Source organism: Sinocyclocheilus anshuiensis, unplaced genomic scaffold (genome assembly GCF_001515605.1).
Source record: "Sinocyclocheilus anshuiensis isolate Anshui unplaced genomic scaffold, SAMN03320099.WGS_v1.1 scaffold283, whole genome shotgun sequence".
NCBI classification, from domain to species: domain Eukaryota; kingdom Metazoa; phylum Chordata; class Actinopteri; order Cypriniformes; family Cyprinidae; genus Sinocyclocheilus; species Sinocyclocheilus anshuiensis.
The window spans coordinates 6,491,759-6,504,716 of record NW_015549605.1 but is presented as its reverse complement, the minus strand read 5'-3'; the positions used below and the strand labels follow the sequence as shown (position 1 = coordinate 6,504,716).

Genomic DNA, 12,958 nt, shown 5'->3' with positions numbered 1-12,958 from the left:
TTGTGACTGCCCTTAATAATAATAAGATTTTGCAGGAGGGAGGGTGCTTAATTTATAATATGAATAATAGGCATCATTTTCTTTCTGCGAATCCTAACTTCTTATACATTTCTTTTTTCCTTTTTCTTTTAAGAGTGAAACATGACCCAGCATTCCTTTAAGAGACTCAACCAATATCTTAAACGACTTACAGAGAGGAGTTAATAGGTTTGGGGTTTTTTAAAATGGCTGGGTTTAAGATGAGAGATGAATTTGATCCACAGAGAGAATGAGTCTGGTCTACCGAGAGAAATATGAGACATTTGTGTAACTTTAATAAAGTACCTATGGCCTGCTGCTCCGTGCTGCGTGCAGTAATTGCTAGATGAGACATTCCTGCTTTGCATCCCAGCAGATCGTGTCTATATCTACCCACGCACGGGGAAACAGCGGCCGTCTGGTTACCTGAGCAACGAATTTCCTCCATCCCTCCATTCATCACCCTGCACTGCAGTGTGATCCTCAAACACACGGTTTACACAGCCATCGTCACACGGCACAAAGACACATTCAGGAACTCTCTGTTCTCATGTGCAGACTGACACTGCTTGAACAGAAAAGGTAAACGTGTCCCTCTAAATGCATTGTGGGAGATTACGTAATTTCCTGTTTTAATATTATACCGTACTTGGCAAAAGTTTAGAATATTTAAATTTTTTATATCTATGAAAGAAGTCTCTTCTGCTCACCCAGGCTGCATTTATTTGATTAAGAATACAGTAAAAATTTTGAAACATTTTTAGAATTTAAAACAACAATTTTCTATTTGAATATATTTGAAGTTGTAATTTATTCCTGTGATCAAAGCTGAGTTTTCAGCATCATTACTCCAGTCTTCAGTGTCACATGATCCTTCAGAAATCATTCTAGTATGCTGATCTGATCAAGAAAAATTTCTGATTATTATCACTGCTTGAAATTCAACTTTTGTACTCGTTCTGCACCATTTAAGCATGAATATCATGTGGCTTGTGTGTTATCACTTTTCTAAACGACGAGTCTAACCATTTTCACTTGGCGGATAAATGTAAGTGAAAAAAATCTCATACTTGCATGCACCCGAGCCATATCTACAGAGACATGCATGGAGCCTTTTCACTTGTGCCTGCAAGCAATTTGCTTCAGAAAAACATAAGAAGAATCAAGTTACTTTGCCGTGTGGTTTGGTGCCACCAGTGGCACAGAAATTGCTTAGAGCAGCTTTAAGTATAATTGCATTTGTACGTGTTTGTGCGTGTGTGTTTTTGTGTCCGCTTTGATGTTGAAATTCATCACTCTGTACCTGATTGTGTGCGTGTGTCCCGTCTCCAGACTGACAGCTCTACAGTATCAGCTGACTGCTGCATATCGCAGCGAGCTTGAGCTCTGGAACCCAATCTCCATGTGCTCCCAGAGATCCGGTTCGTTTCTCCATCCCGCCAACACAGAACATACGTTTCTCTATATTGCCCTGGAAGAAAAAAAAACAATGCAAGACATTTCCAGGTACAAATTAATCTCCCGAACACAACCTACAAGCGTTTTTTTAAAGACAGGTAAGATTGCAGTGGTGAGCGATTCGGCTCAATTGCGCTGCTGTCATCTGTTTTTCTGAATTGATGTTACACCTTTAAAAAGCACGATTCTGCAGCTTGAACACTGGCCATCTCGTGGCTTTGGTCCTCAATCCCTGAAGCCAAATCCATATAACATCCACCAGAGGATAACTATATTGCTCAAGTTGCATGTTTGACATGTTCCTGGTCTTATTTTTAGCACTTCATCGATGCATGTTATTCCCCACTCAGCTGCTGATGGATTTCATTGCTGTCTAGGAGAAACAAGTGAGGCATTAAAGAAATAGTTCATGCAAAAATGGAAATTTGCTAAAAATGTAATCACCCTCAGGCTATTCAAGATGTAGATGAGTTTGTTTCATCATCAGATTTGGAGAAATGTAGCATTGCGTGACTTGCTCTGCAATGGATCCTCTGCAGTGAATGGGTGCCGTCAGAATGAGAGTCCAAGCAGCTGATAAAAACATCACAATAATCCACAAGTAATCCACACCACTCCAGTCCATCAATTAACATCTTGAAAAGCCAATATCTGCGTGTTTGTAAGAAACAAATCGATTATTAAGACGTTTTATTTTCAAAACATTGCTTCTGGTTAAAATTCAACTCCATAATCCATAAAAATGCTTCCTCCAGTGAAAAAATCTCCTGTTGTCCCTCACATTAAAATCCATACACATATTTGTTTAGAGCCGTTTTGGCTTGTAAACGGTGCTTGATCTGTGCATATTTCTCTCTTAATTCAGGAGAGATATCTGTTTTTTCACCATAGAAAGCGATAATATGTATAGAGAACTTTTTTAGCCGGAAGCATTGGTTTGAAGTTGAAAACATCTTAATGATGGATTTGTTTCTTTTGGCTTCACAAGATGTTAACTGATGGACTGGAGTGGTGTGGATTGCTTGTGGATTATTGGGATGTTTTTATCAGCTTTCATTCTGACGGCACCCATTCACTGCAGAGGATCCATTGGTGAGCAAGTGATGGAATGCTACATTTCTTCAAATCTGATGAAGAAACAAACTCATCTACATCTTGGATGGCCTGAGGGTGAGCACATTTTCATTTATGGGAAAACTATTCCTTTAAAGAGATCTCATCTGAGGTTTTCTTTTCCTGTGAGACATGACCAGAATTAGATATGAATGTGTGCCTGTTTTGAAGTATTCCATTACCCACAAGAACCTGGACAGATGCACCTGCATATCAAGAGCCCTTTCAAGAAAACTCTGTGTCTTTGCCCTTGGCATTGATGGTCTGTTTGTCTATATATCCCACTGTTCGCCAGAGAGATAAGACATGGGCTGAAAAGGTGACTGGCACTTTGTAAGCAGCTCTGGTCCATCTGGTGAAATTGTGCATTTAATCCAATTTCTGCGATGGTCTGAATTCATGTGTGAAAGCTGAAATGAGATGCACCCATTACGCATACACCGAGGTTCGCCACTACAAACGTGGAGGGCATGCAAAGAAGCCTTTTGACATGGTATAATTAATTTATGGCATAGATTATTCATATACTATCAAAGATTACATTTTGGATAAAACACTTTGTTTAGCTTTCCAAAGGGTCACAGAATATTACTTAGGCAGGCAGCAAGTGCTCTGTCACCAAAATGATATATTGTTATGTCAAAGGATTAGTTCATTATAAAATAATGCCATTATTTACTCACCGTCATGTCATTTTAAACTCATATGCTACACTTTTTAAAATAAAACATAAAAGAATCTTTATGCAACTCTTAATGGGTTTGGAATCAAATAATGGAACGTATAATAATGATAGAACACTCTCAAAAATAAAGGTTCTTTATGAAGAATCTTTAACATCCATGGAATCTTTCCATTCCACAAAAAGTCCTTTATAGTGAAAAAAATATATATATTTTTTTTTTTTACTTAAGAGCCGTTCACTGAAAACTTTTTTGTGGAACCCGAAAATGGTTCTTCTATGGTTTTGCTGCAAAACCCCTCTTTTTTAACCTTTATTTTGAAGAGTGACTCTTCCTGTTCCTTTAACAGATAAGGATCAAGGTGAAAAACATATTTTTATGGAAAATGACAATTCCACATGTACCATATAGAGAACTAAGAGCATTTTACCTTTGACTGAAAGCTCTTGCAGTGTTTGGCTGGACTGGAGTTCGGACAGAGGTTTTGCCAATTCTGATGTAAGGACTGTTTGAGAGAGAGACAGTGTGAAAGAGAGGAGGAAAACTGACATTGACAATATTGGTGAACAAACAAATTGTGCCAGCATTGTAGAGGATTTGATGCAGCGTCGCGTCCCACATGGATGAAGCGCCGCAGACAGTGCAGGAGAGCCCTGGGAGATGAGCGCACATAACAGAATGAAGACAGAAACACCTGGGCCCCTCAAATATCACAGCTCCTGCCTCCTATCTGTCTTTCTGGCTGTCAAATACTCTTGCTTATGTGATATATCTCTCTACGTCTCCCGTTTTTTCTGTTTATTAAAGGAAACGTTGACATAATAAAGAAAATTATCATTATTTACTCACCCTCATCATTCCAAACCTGTATGCTGTGGTTGTATGCTTTTTTCCTGAGGAATAAAGTAAAAAAGGAGAATTTTCACATGGTTATTTTACATACAACAGATCATATTCTCCCAAGATGCAAAAAAAATGACTGCAAAGCACCATAAAGTACATTCAACTTGAGCTTTGAAAGGATATGAAGGTAAGTTTTCTTTTTTTGAGTGACCTATCCTTTTATGCATATGACAGTGTAGAAACAGCAGCTGCAGGACCCCACTGTGATTAATAAGTGCCACGCAATGAACTGATCTTCCTTTAGCTGTAGGACATATGCTGGAGAAAAACAAGCTAATGAAATAAAAGGAAACACACACATGAACGCACACAGCTTTTAGCGACAATTAACTTCTTTCAAAAAATTGTGGTTGTTCGGGAACCACTTGTGGGTTTTTGATTTTCTTTTAAAGAAAATCAAATGTGAAATGATTTGAAATGCCTGCGATGTCCTAAAATAAGGTCAAATTACATGGATGCATACTGCCATCTAGTGACAATTTCAGACACCTCCTTCTCCTCTTTTTTCACTCTGTGGTCACTGCAGCACCTGCTGACTTAAAAGGACAGTTCAGAAATTAAATTCTGCCATCATTTACTCACCCTTAGGACATTTGCCTAGTTGGACACTAATGAATTACTAAATATTGGTGCATTGCACTATTACACTTAGTTAACTGACAAGTGCATTACTTCATAGAAATCTTATAAAATATAGTTGATCAAATTAAGAAAACAAGTCAGTTACAAACTAAATAGCAGTTTCTAATGCAAAATGTATGCCTCAATTTACGGAAGAATTTATGTTGAACAGGTGAAACTGTCCCATGTGGTTGTTATTGGCTATAATGTGATATTCTGGAGGGAGGAGTTGTTTGCTAAAGCTTCTAGTGAAATGAATGGACTTAAATGAAAGGGGTGGGGTGTGGGGGAAAGATAAAGCAGGTGTCGCAATATCTCCAACAGTAGTGCAAAGTACAATTTACAGTGTTTTAGAAGTAGAGCTATTGCCTGCTTATTTACAATCCCTGTCAGAACTTTTTCGGTAGTAAGTGTCTCTACTGGGAACTGACTCATGGCAGACGCTCTGTCCTTCCTTGAAGAGGATTTGACATGTCTCATGTGTTGTGATATCTTCACCGATCCGGTCACTCTGAAATGTAGCCACAGTTTGTGTGAGAAATGCCTCCAGCGCTTCTGGACGACTCAAGACGTGCCGCAGTGTCCGGTCTGTCGGAAGGAATGCTCTCACGACGAGCCCACCAAGAGCCTGGCGTTCAGAGCGCTCTGTGAGTCCTTCAAGAAGAGAAAACCCACAGCTGTTTCAGGAGACGTTTGTCCAGAACATAAAGAGGCACTCAAACTCTTCTGCTTCGAGGACAAGCAGCCCATCTGTGTGGTCTGTTACACATCAAAGAAGCATGAAAATCACAAGTGTTCGCCCGTCGACGAGGCTGCTGGGAATTTAAAGGTATGAAGAGTTTGAAATCTGATCTGACTGACTTCTGACATCTTCATGCTCAAAATTAAGAGTTTATCATGTGATTCTAGGAGGATCTCAAGACACAAATGGACAGACTGCATGAGACACTCGCTGACCTCAAGAAAGCTCAAGAGAACTGTGTGAAACAGGCTGAGCTCATTAAGGTAAGTGTATGTTAGTATTGTAATCCGTAGTGAAGATTTACATCAATTTAACAAAGGACTACATCTTCTTAAACCATTTTAGATACACACCGGTATAACAGAAACCCAAATCAAGAAGAAATTTGAGAAGCTCCATCAGTTTCTTACAGAGGAAGAGAAGAAACAGATCGGATCGTTGCGTAAAGAAACGGAGATTAAAGATGAGAAACTCAAGGCCAGACTAGAGGAGTTGTCCAAACAGATATCAGATCTGTCTGAGAGGATGGCAGCCTTCTGGCAGGATATGGAAGCTGAAAACATCTCATTCCTCCAGGTACAGAGTAAACACTTAATGTGATCCCAGGGACCAAAAGTCCAGCAGAGAGCTCTAATCTGCAGCAAGCATGTCTGATAATCGATATTTATGATGTTTGCTCAACCACATGACTGAGCGCTAATTGCTCTTTTATTTTTTTCACATTCAGAATTACAGCGATACATTAAAAAGGTGAGTCTTTCACAAGTAACATTTTTTATATAACTGCAATCCATTTTACCTTTTGAACACCAAATATCTAATTGTTTATGTAACAGACTCAAATGCACATCAGTACCAAACAGGACCCCGGTATTACAGCAATATCAGCAGTATCCCATTCAGACAGTGATCTTCACCACATGGGCCAGAATGCAGAACCTTGTGGAACAGCGTAAGTAATGGCATCTGCTTAGATTGTATGCTATTATTTTTTTCCCATGGAACACAAATAGAAAACATCATTCAGCTCTTTTCCATACAGTTCACGATAACCAGAGGCTGTCCAACATGGACCAAAAACACCATAGAATGTTGCGTTCATGGGCATGATGAAATGATAACACGTGACATTCAACTTGGAGCTGTTCACAACCTTGGACTCGAATTTATCAGTTGAATATAGTACGAAATCACTGATTAACTACGTTTTACTGCTGAAGCCACTGTCATTTTGAGTGTAACCAGGTGGCGTTGTAGTGGTCATACGAGTCAGAGCTCTAAGAAAGTTGTGATTATGACTTCTACAATGACGTAAATGCTATTTACATGTTGGACTCTTGTAATTATGCCTATTCTGACATGCCATGAAATGGACCTAAAGTACCATAAAACAATTGGGGTTTTTGGACAAAGCCATTAGTCATCACCATCCACTTTTATTGGGTGGAACAGAAAAAAATAACAGCATACAGGTTTGGAAAGACATGAAGGTGAGTAAATGTGAGTGTCCCATACTCAGAATCTGTGCTCTGCATTTAACCCATCCAAGTGCACACAACAGCAGTGAGTAGTGAGCAAACACACAGACTGAACACACACCCAGAGCAATGGACAGCAGTTTTGCTGCAGTGCCCGGGGAGCAGTTGGGGGTTCGGTGCCTTGCTCAAAGTCCAACTCCCTAACCATTAGACCACAACTGCCCCTATTCATTCATTCATTTACCTACCCACATACTTAACAAAACACAAACACATGGGTAGTGGTGCATTGGGACTGACTGTTGAAAAGCTCTGTAGTTTACGGTCATCTGTGTTTACAGCTCCTGTGACTCTGGATCCAGACACAGCCTCCAATAAACTGCAGGTGTCAGAGGATTACACCAGTGTTGAGTATGTAGAAGTGAAACTGCATGTGTCTGATAACCCAAAAAGGCTGCAGGAGGGGGTACTGGCCTCACAGGGCTTCAGCTCAGGTGTGCACTGCTGGGACGTAGAGGTGGGAGATAGCAATAACTGGACACTAGGAGTGATGGGGGAAACGGTGAACCGCAAAAAACTTTGCAAAATGGATCCAAAAAATAGTTTCTGGTGTTTTCGTAATGTAGATGGTATATACAAGAAAGGAACAAAACCTATCAGCGATTTTGATAGCAATGAGAGGCCAAATGTCATCAGACTGCAGCTGGACTTTGACAAAGGAGAGCTGAGATTCATTGAACCCTTCAGAAAGAGTAGTTTGTGCACCTACACAGGTGGATTTCCAGAGAGGGTGTTCCCATATTTCAATACTGGAGATCCGGACTCACCACTGAGTCTTTTCCCAGCAAATAAACAAAATGTCTAAACCAAAACTAATATGACATTTTTTGTCCAAATACTTTTTGGTGCCACTGTATGTCCAGTAATGTGATTATTTAATCATGCAATCTTTCCATATAAATGATGATGCATTAATAAGGCAGATTTTAATGTGATTATTAATGTAAAAAGCAATAAAGACTATTTGGTGTAACAAATTTCAAGTATAATACAGTGTAGTGATGTCACCTCTGCCAGGCTGATTGGTCCAAAGTAATGGGCTCAACCTCAAACTGGTGGCATTTCCCCCTTTCTGATATTGACAATACTATGAAGGATTGCACATATCTGCAACACCTGCTCTGATGATACTCGTACTTTTTTTCTTGCGATTCTGAGTAATAGCCCAGAGTGAAGATGTCCTCCGCCACACGTCCATACTGCATCACGGTGTAGTCAGCTGAAAACACACCAACAAACAATCACAACAGTGCATCTGGAAACAGAAAAACAAACCAACTTGGGCTCGGCAAACCTACCAGTGACAACTGCCATCTAGTGACAATTTTACACAACTCAGATATTTTCTCCTACTCCGTGGTCACTGTGGCTCTTGCTGACATTAAAATGATAGTTCGGGACATTTGTCTACTTCTATCATACACGGACAGTAAATAATCACTAGATATCGGTGCACTGCACATATGTAATCAGTGTAAGAGTTGTCACTGCATTCTGAAATTATGAGTGTACATTCAACCAAATTAAGCATGCAAGTCAGTTACAAACTAACTAGTAGTTGCTAATCCCTAAATATAAAATGTATGCTCTAATTTAAGTAAGACTTCATGCTAAGCAGGTGCAGCCACACTATGTGAACATTTCCTGGTTGTTATTCATTGTAATATGACATCCTTGAGGGAGGAGTTGATAAATCTTCTACGTAAACGAAAGTTAAGTACAAGAAATGAAAGGGTTGGGTGTGGTGGGGAAAGGTAAAGCAGGTTTCACAGCATTTCCAGTAAGTAAGTAAATGTATTGAGTTTTAGAAGTAAAGCAGGTATTACTATTACTACAATTTCAGTTGAAACTTCTATTGGCTGAGAACTGACTTCAGTCATGGCAGACACTCTGTCCTTCCTTGAAGAGGATTTCACATGCCTCATCTGTTGTGATATCTTCACCGATCCGGTCACTCTGAAATGTAGCCACAGTTTGTGTGAGAAATGCCTCCAGCGCTTCTGGACGACTCAAGACGTGCCGCAGTGTCCGGTCTGTCGGAAGGAATGCTCTCACGACGAGCCCACCAAGAGCCTGGCGTTCAGAGCGCTCTGTGAGTCCTTCAAGAAGAGAAAACCCACAGCTGTTTCAGGAGACGTTTGTCCAGAACATAAAGAGGCACTCAAACTCTTCTGCTTCGAGGACAAGCAGCCCATCTGTGTGGTCTGTTACACATCAAAGAAGCATGAAAATCACAAGTGTTCGCCCGTCGACGAGGCTGCTGGGAATTTAAAGGTATGAAGAGTTTGAAATCTGATCTGACTGACTTCTGACATCTTCATGCTCAAAATTAAGAGTTTATCATGTGATTCTAGGAGGATCTCAAGACACAAATGGACAGACTGCATGAGACACTCGCTGACCTCAAGAAAGCTCAAGAGAACTGTGTGAAACAGGCTGAGCTCATTAAGGTAAGTGGCATGTTCAAGTCCTCTTGGGAAGTTCATATTTACGAATCAGGAAGATGACTTGAATGCTCTATTAGTGTTGTAATCAGTAGCGAACTTTTACACTGTTAACAGAAAAGGTTGAACTCTTTCAGGAACACACTAGTATGCATGAAAACCAGATCAAGGAGGAATTTGAGAAACTCCATCAGTTTCTTAGAGACGAGGAGGAGAAACACATCAGATCCTTGCATAAAGAAATTAAACTTCTAGATGAGAAACTCAAGACCAGAATGAAGGAGTTGTCCGCACAGATATCAGATCTGTCTGAGAATATGGCAGCCGTCTGGCAAGATATGGAAGAAGAAAACATCACATTTCTCCAGGTACAGATGAAATACTCAACTATGCACCAGCTACCAAAGTCTATCAGAGAGCTGTATCTGGTGCAGATATGTCTGATAATCAATGTTCATGATGTTTGCATAACCACATTACTAAGTGCCAATTGCTTTTTATTTCTCATTCAGAATTACAGCGATACAGTAAAAAGGTGAGTTTTCCCAATTAGCATTTGGTTACAGCTGCAACCCCATATTAGCCAGTGAACACCAAATATCTTACTGTTTATCTACAGACTCCAACACCCATCAGTACCAAACACAACCCCTGAACTACAGGAACATCAACACTATCCCATTCAGACAATGATCTTCACCACCTGGGCCAGAATGCAGAACCATGTTGAACAGCGTAAGTAACAACTATAATCATCAGATATTGATTGATGATTGATTGGTTGGTTGGTGTTTTAATGACATGCCAGCTTCCTTGGCTATTTTCATGACAAGTTACAAGTTGAAAATTTTGTTTTTTTATATAGGATGTCATTTGATGTTAAGAACTTGTGTGTGATTCTGGAATGTTCTGTTTAGCATCATGTATATATTATGAACTGATCCCAGCAATTACTTAACATAAAGATGTGACTTTTACCCAACGTAAGGTTGACTGATGAAAGGCTCTGTAGTTTACGGTCATCTGTGTTTACAGCTCCTGTGACTCTGGATCCAGACACAGCCTCCAATAAACTGCTGGTGTCAGAGGATTACACCAGTGTTGAGTACTTAGAAATGAAAATTATTATGCATGATCATCCAGAAAGGCTGTATGTGGGAGTGCTGGCCTCACAGGGTTTCAGCTCAGGTGTGCACTGCTGGGATGTAGAGGTAAGAGACAATGACCACTGGACACTGGGAGTGGTGGGGGAAACAGTGAACCGCAAAAGACTTTACAAAATGGATCCAAAGAGTCATTTTTGGTGTTTACGTTACGTGAATGGTACATACAAGAAAGGAAATAAACCTGTCAGTGATATTGATAGCAATGAAAGGCCAAATATCATCCGACTGCAGCTGGACTATGATGAAGGAGAGCTGATATTCACTGAACCCTTCAGAAACAGAATTTTGTGCACCTACACGGGTGGATTTCCAGAGAGGGTGTTCCCATATTTCTGTACTGGAGATGTAGACACACCACTTAATGTTTTCCCGGCAAATGAACAAAAACTGTGAACACCAACTAATGTTTTTTTTTTTAAACACATTGTGTTTTGTGCACGTGCCAAGATAATAATCAAAAGGAATGATGTTCATGCAGTGTGACTTGAATGTGAACATAATTCTTGGGGCTGCTGTATGTCAACTTATATGGCTATGCGATTATTTAATCATGCAATGTTTAAGTATATAGGGTGATGTATTAACACAACGTTTAATGTGATTATCAATGTAAAAAGCAATAAAGAATATTTGGTGTACCTATGTGATATTATTGAAGTGAAATAAGTTCAGGGTCATGTGCTCAACCTCGTCAGGTGGTGTTGATGTTCCAGTGGAATTCCTCCTGGTTGTATTGTGGAGGATGACACACACCTGCAATACCTGCTCTGGTGAAACTCTCAGGCCATGAAGACAATTAAACCATGAGCTGTCAGAAATGTGCCTACCTGAGGGTGTATGTCGGCATAATCAGCTTCATACTCTCCAAGGCCTGCAGTTTGTGCAGCTTATTTATCCAATGACTGTAAGGAATCTTTTAAAACATTAAAGCATATGTTAAGCAACTTTACTAGTGTTCATTTTTCATATATGTAGTAGAGTATTAATCAGTTTAACTAGTAAGTTTCACCTGACGACAAATATTCACTCGTGAAATGAAATCGTTTGCCTGAAGAGGAGGTAATCATAACAGTTTTCCTTCATTATTTGATGGAATATTTACAAACACTGTCATTGTTTATCACTTTATTATATGTAAATATCACAAATATATGACAAAAAACATGTTAGTGATCTGTAAATAAATTCTTTAGTAACTGACGTTTGGCTAACTAATGTTATGCTAGCAACGCTAACGCGTGATGAACAGATTATTCCAGAAAACTTCCTAACAGACATTTCTAAATGCACATTTTTTTATCTCCATCTTTTTGTATATATTTCATAACTTTCCGAAATAATTAATTAACCGTCAGTTACCGCAGTTACCGTAGTAGCAACCGCTACTGTACCGCACAAAATAAAATATCTTCCCAAATTGACATTTGATTTATCTTATTAAATGATTAATACACTCCATTGGTTTTACTGTGTTTACGAAGGTTAAGATTATATAGACATGAAAATTGTGAAAAAGAATTTTGTATTTAACTAGAAAAGTAAAGTTTCAAGTCCATGTGTCACATGATCAGGATCCACAGTAATGCATTTGTTTTTTCATATTTATGACTTTTAATTACTGTATTTCTACCAACAGTGTCATCATAAAATACAGTTTGTGCAAACAGGTTATTGGTTTAAAATTAAAACAAAAATGTTTTGTTTTTTAATATGTATATGTATATACAGTATATATATAATATACTCTTGGTTGACAGACACACAACATATGATGAATATCAACACACACATCAATCATATCAATAGGAAACACACTGAACAGGAACAAATGTGCTTGAGCTTCCTTTTTCTGCAGTTTCTCAGGATGTGAACGCTCTTCTGTGACCCAGCATTCAGGCACTATTTACACTACAGCCACGTGTTAAGGCAGCGTTCACCATCCTTGCAGCAGTAAGTCGTAAGAACCGGAAGTGTGCGTCACTTTTTAAAGGGGTCATATGATGCGATTTCAAGTTTTCCTTTCTCTTTGAAGTGTTACAAGCTCTTGGTGCATAAAGAAGATCTGTAAAGTTGCAAAGACTAAAGTCTCAAATCCAAAGACATATTCTTTATAAAAGTTCAGAGTCAACCACGCACTCCTAAAACGGCTCGTTCTAACACGCGCCCACATGTCTACATCACTATGTGGAAATATTAGCATAATGCCACCCAAATGTGCACGCAAAGAAAGAAGGCGTGGTTTCAGGAACAGCAGTAGTGTTGATGCAGCCAT

The 12,958-nt window shown here is 39.3% G+C and overlaps 2 protein-coding genes across 2 annotated transcripts; both read left to right on the top strand.

The window, feature by feature from the left end:
- The first annotated feature begins 5,111 nt into the window (after nt 1-5,111).
- On the top strand, nt 5,112-8,049 carry LOC107658985 (zinc-binding protein A33-like). Its single transcript, XM_016447742.1, has 6 exons — nt 5,112-5,625; nt 5,706-5,801; nt 5,884-6,114; nt 6,266-6,288; nt 6,375-6,490; nt 7,358-8,049. Exons 1-6 carry the CDS (start codon nt 5,230-5,232, stop codon nt 7,879-7,881), a joined length of 1,386 nt encoding a protein of 461 aa, XP_016303228.1. The 5' UTR covers nt 5,112-5,229; the 3' UTR covers nt 7,882-8,049.
- An 86-nt stretch (nt 8,050-8,135) lies between these two features.
- On the top strand, nt 8,136-11,625 carry LOC107658984 (nuclear factor 7, brain-like). Its single transcript, XM_016447740.1, has 6 exons — nt 8,136-9,350; nt 9,431-9,526; nt 9,658-9,888; nt 10,033-10,055; nt 10,140-10,255; nt 10,556-11,625. The coding sequence occupies exons 1-6, from the start codon at nt 8,955-8,957 to the stop codon at nt 11,077-11,079; spliced, it is 1,386 nt and encodes a 461-aa protein (XP_016303226.1). The 5' UTR covers nt 8,136-8,954; the 3' UTR covers nt 11,080-11,625.
- Nucleotides 11,626-12,958: the final 1,333 nt, after the last annotated feature.

Excerpts from the sequence above, each read along its gene's own strand:
- LOC107658985 (XM_016447742.1), top strand. The coding sequence starts at position 5,230 with ATGGCAGACGCTCTGTCCTTCCTTGAAGAGGATTTGACATGTCTCATG. Across the intron at positions 6,115-6,265 it reads AAAACATCTCATTCCTCCAG|AATTACAGCGATACATTAAA; the intron begins GTACAGAGTAAA and ends TTTCACATTCAG. Across the intron at positions 6,289-6,374 it reads TACAGCGATACATTAAAAAG|ACTCAAATGCACATCAGTAC; the intron begins GTGAGTCTTTCA and ends TTTATGTAACAG.
- LOC107658984 (XM_016447740.1), top strand. The coding sequence starts at position 8,955 with ATGGCAGACACTCTGTCCTTCCTTGAAGAGGATTTCACATGCCTCATC. Across the intron at positions 9,351-9,430 it reads AGGCTGCTGGGAATTTAAAG|GAGGATCTCAAGACACAAAT; the intron begins GTATGAAGAGTT and ends ATGTGATTCTAG. Across the intron at positions 9,889-10,032 it reads AAAACATCACATTTCTCCAG|AATTACAGCGATACAGTAAA; the intron begins GTACAGATGAAA and ends TTTCTCATTCAG.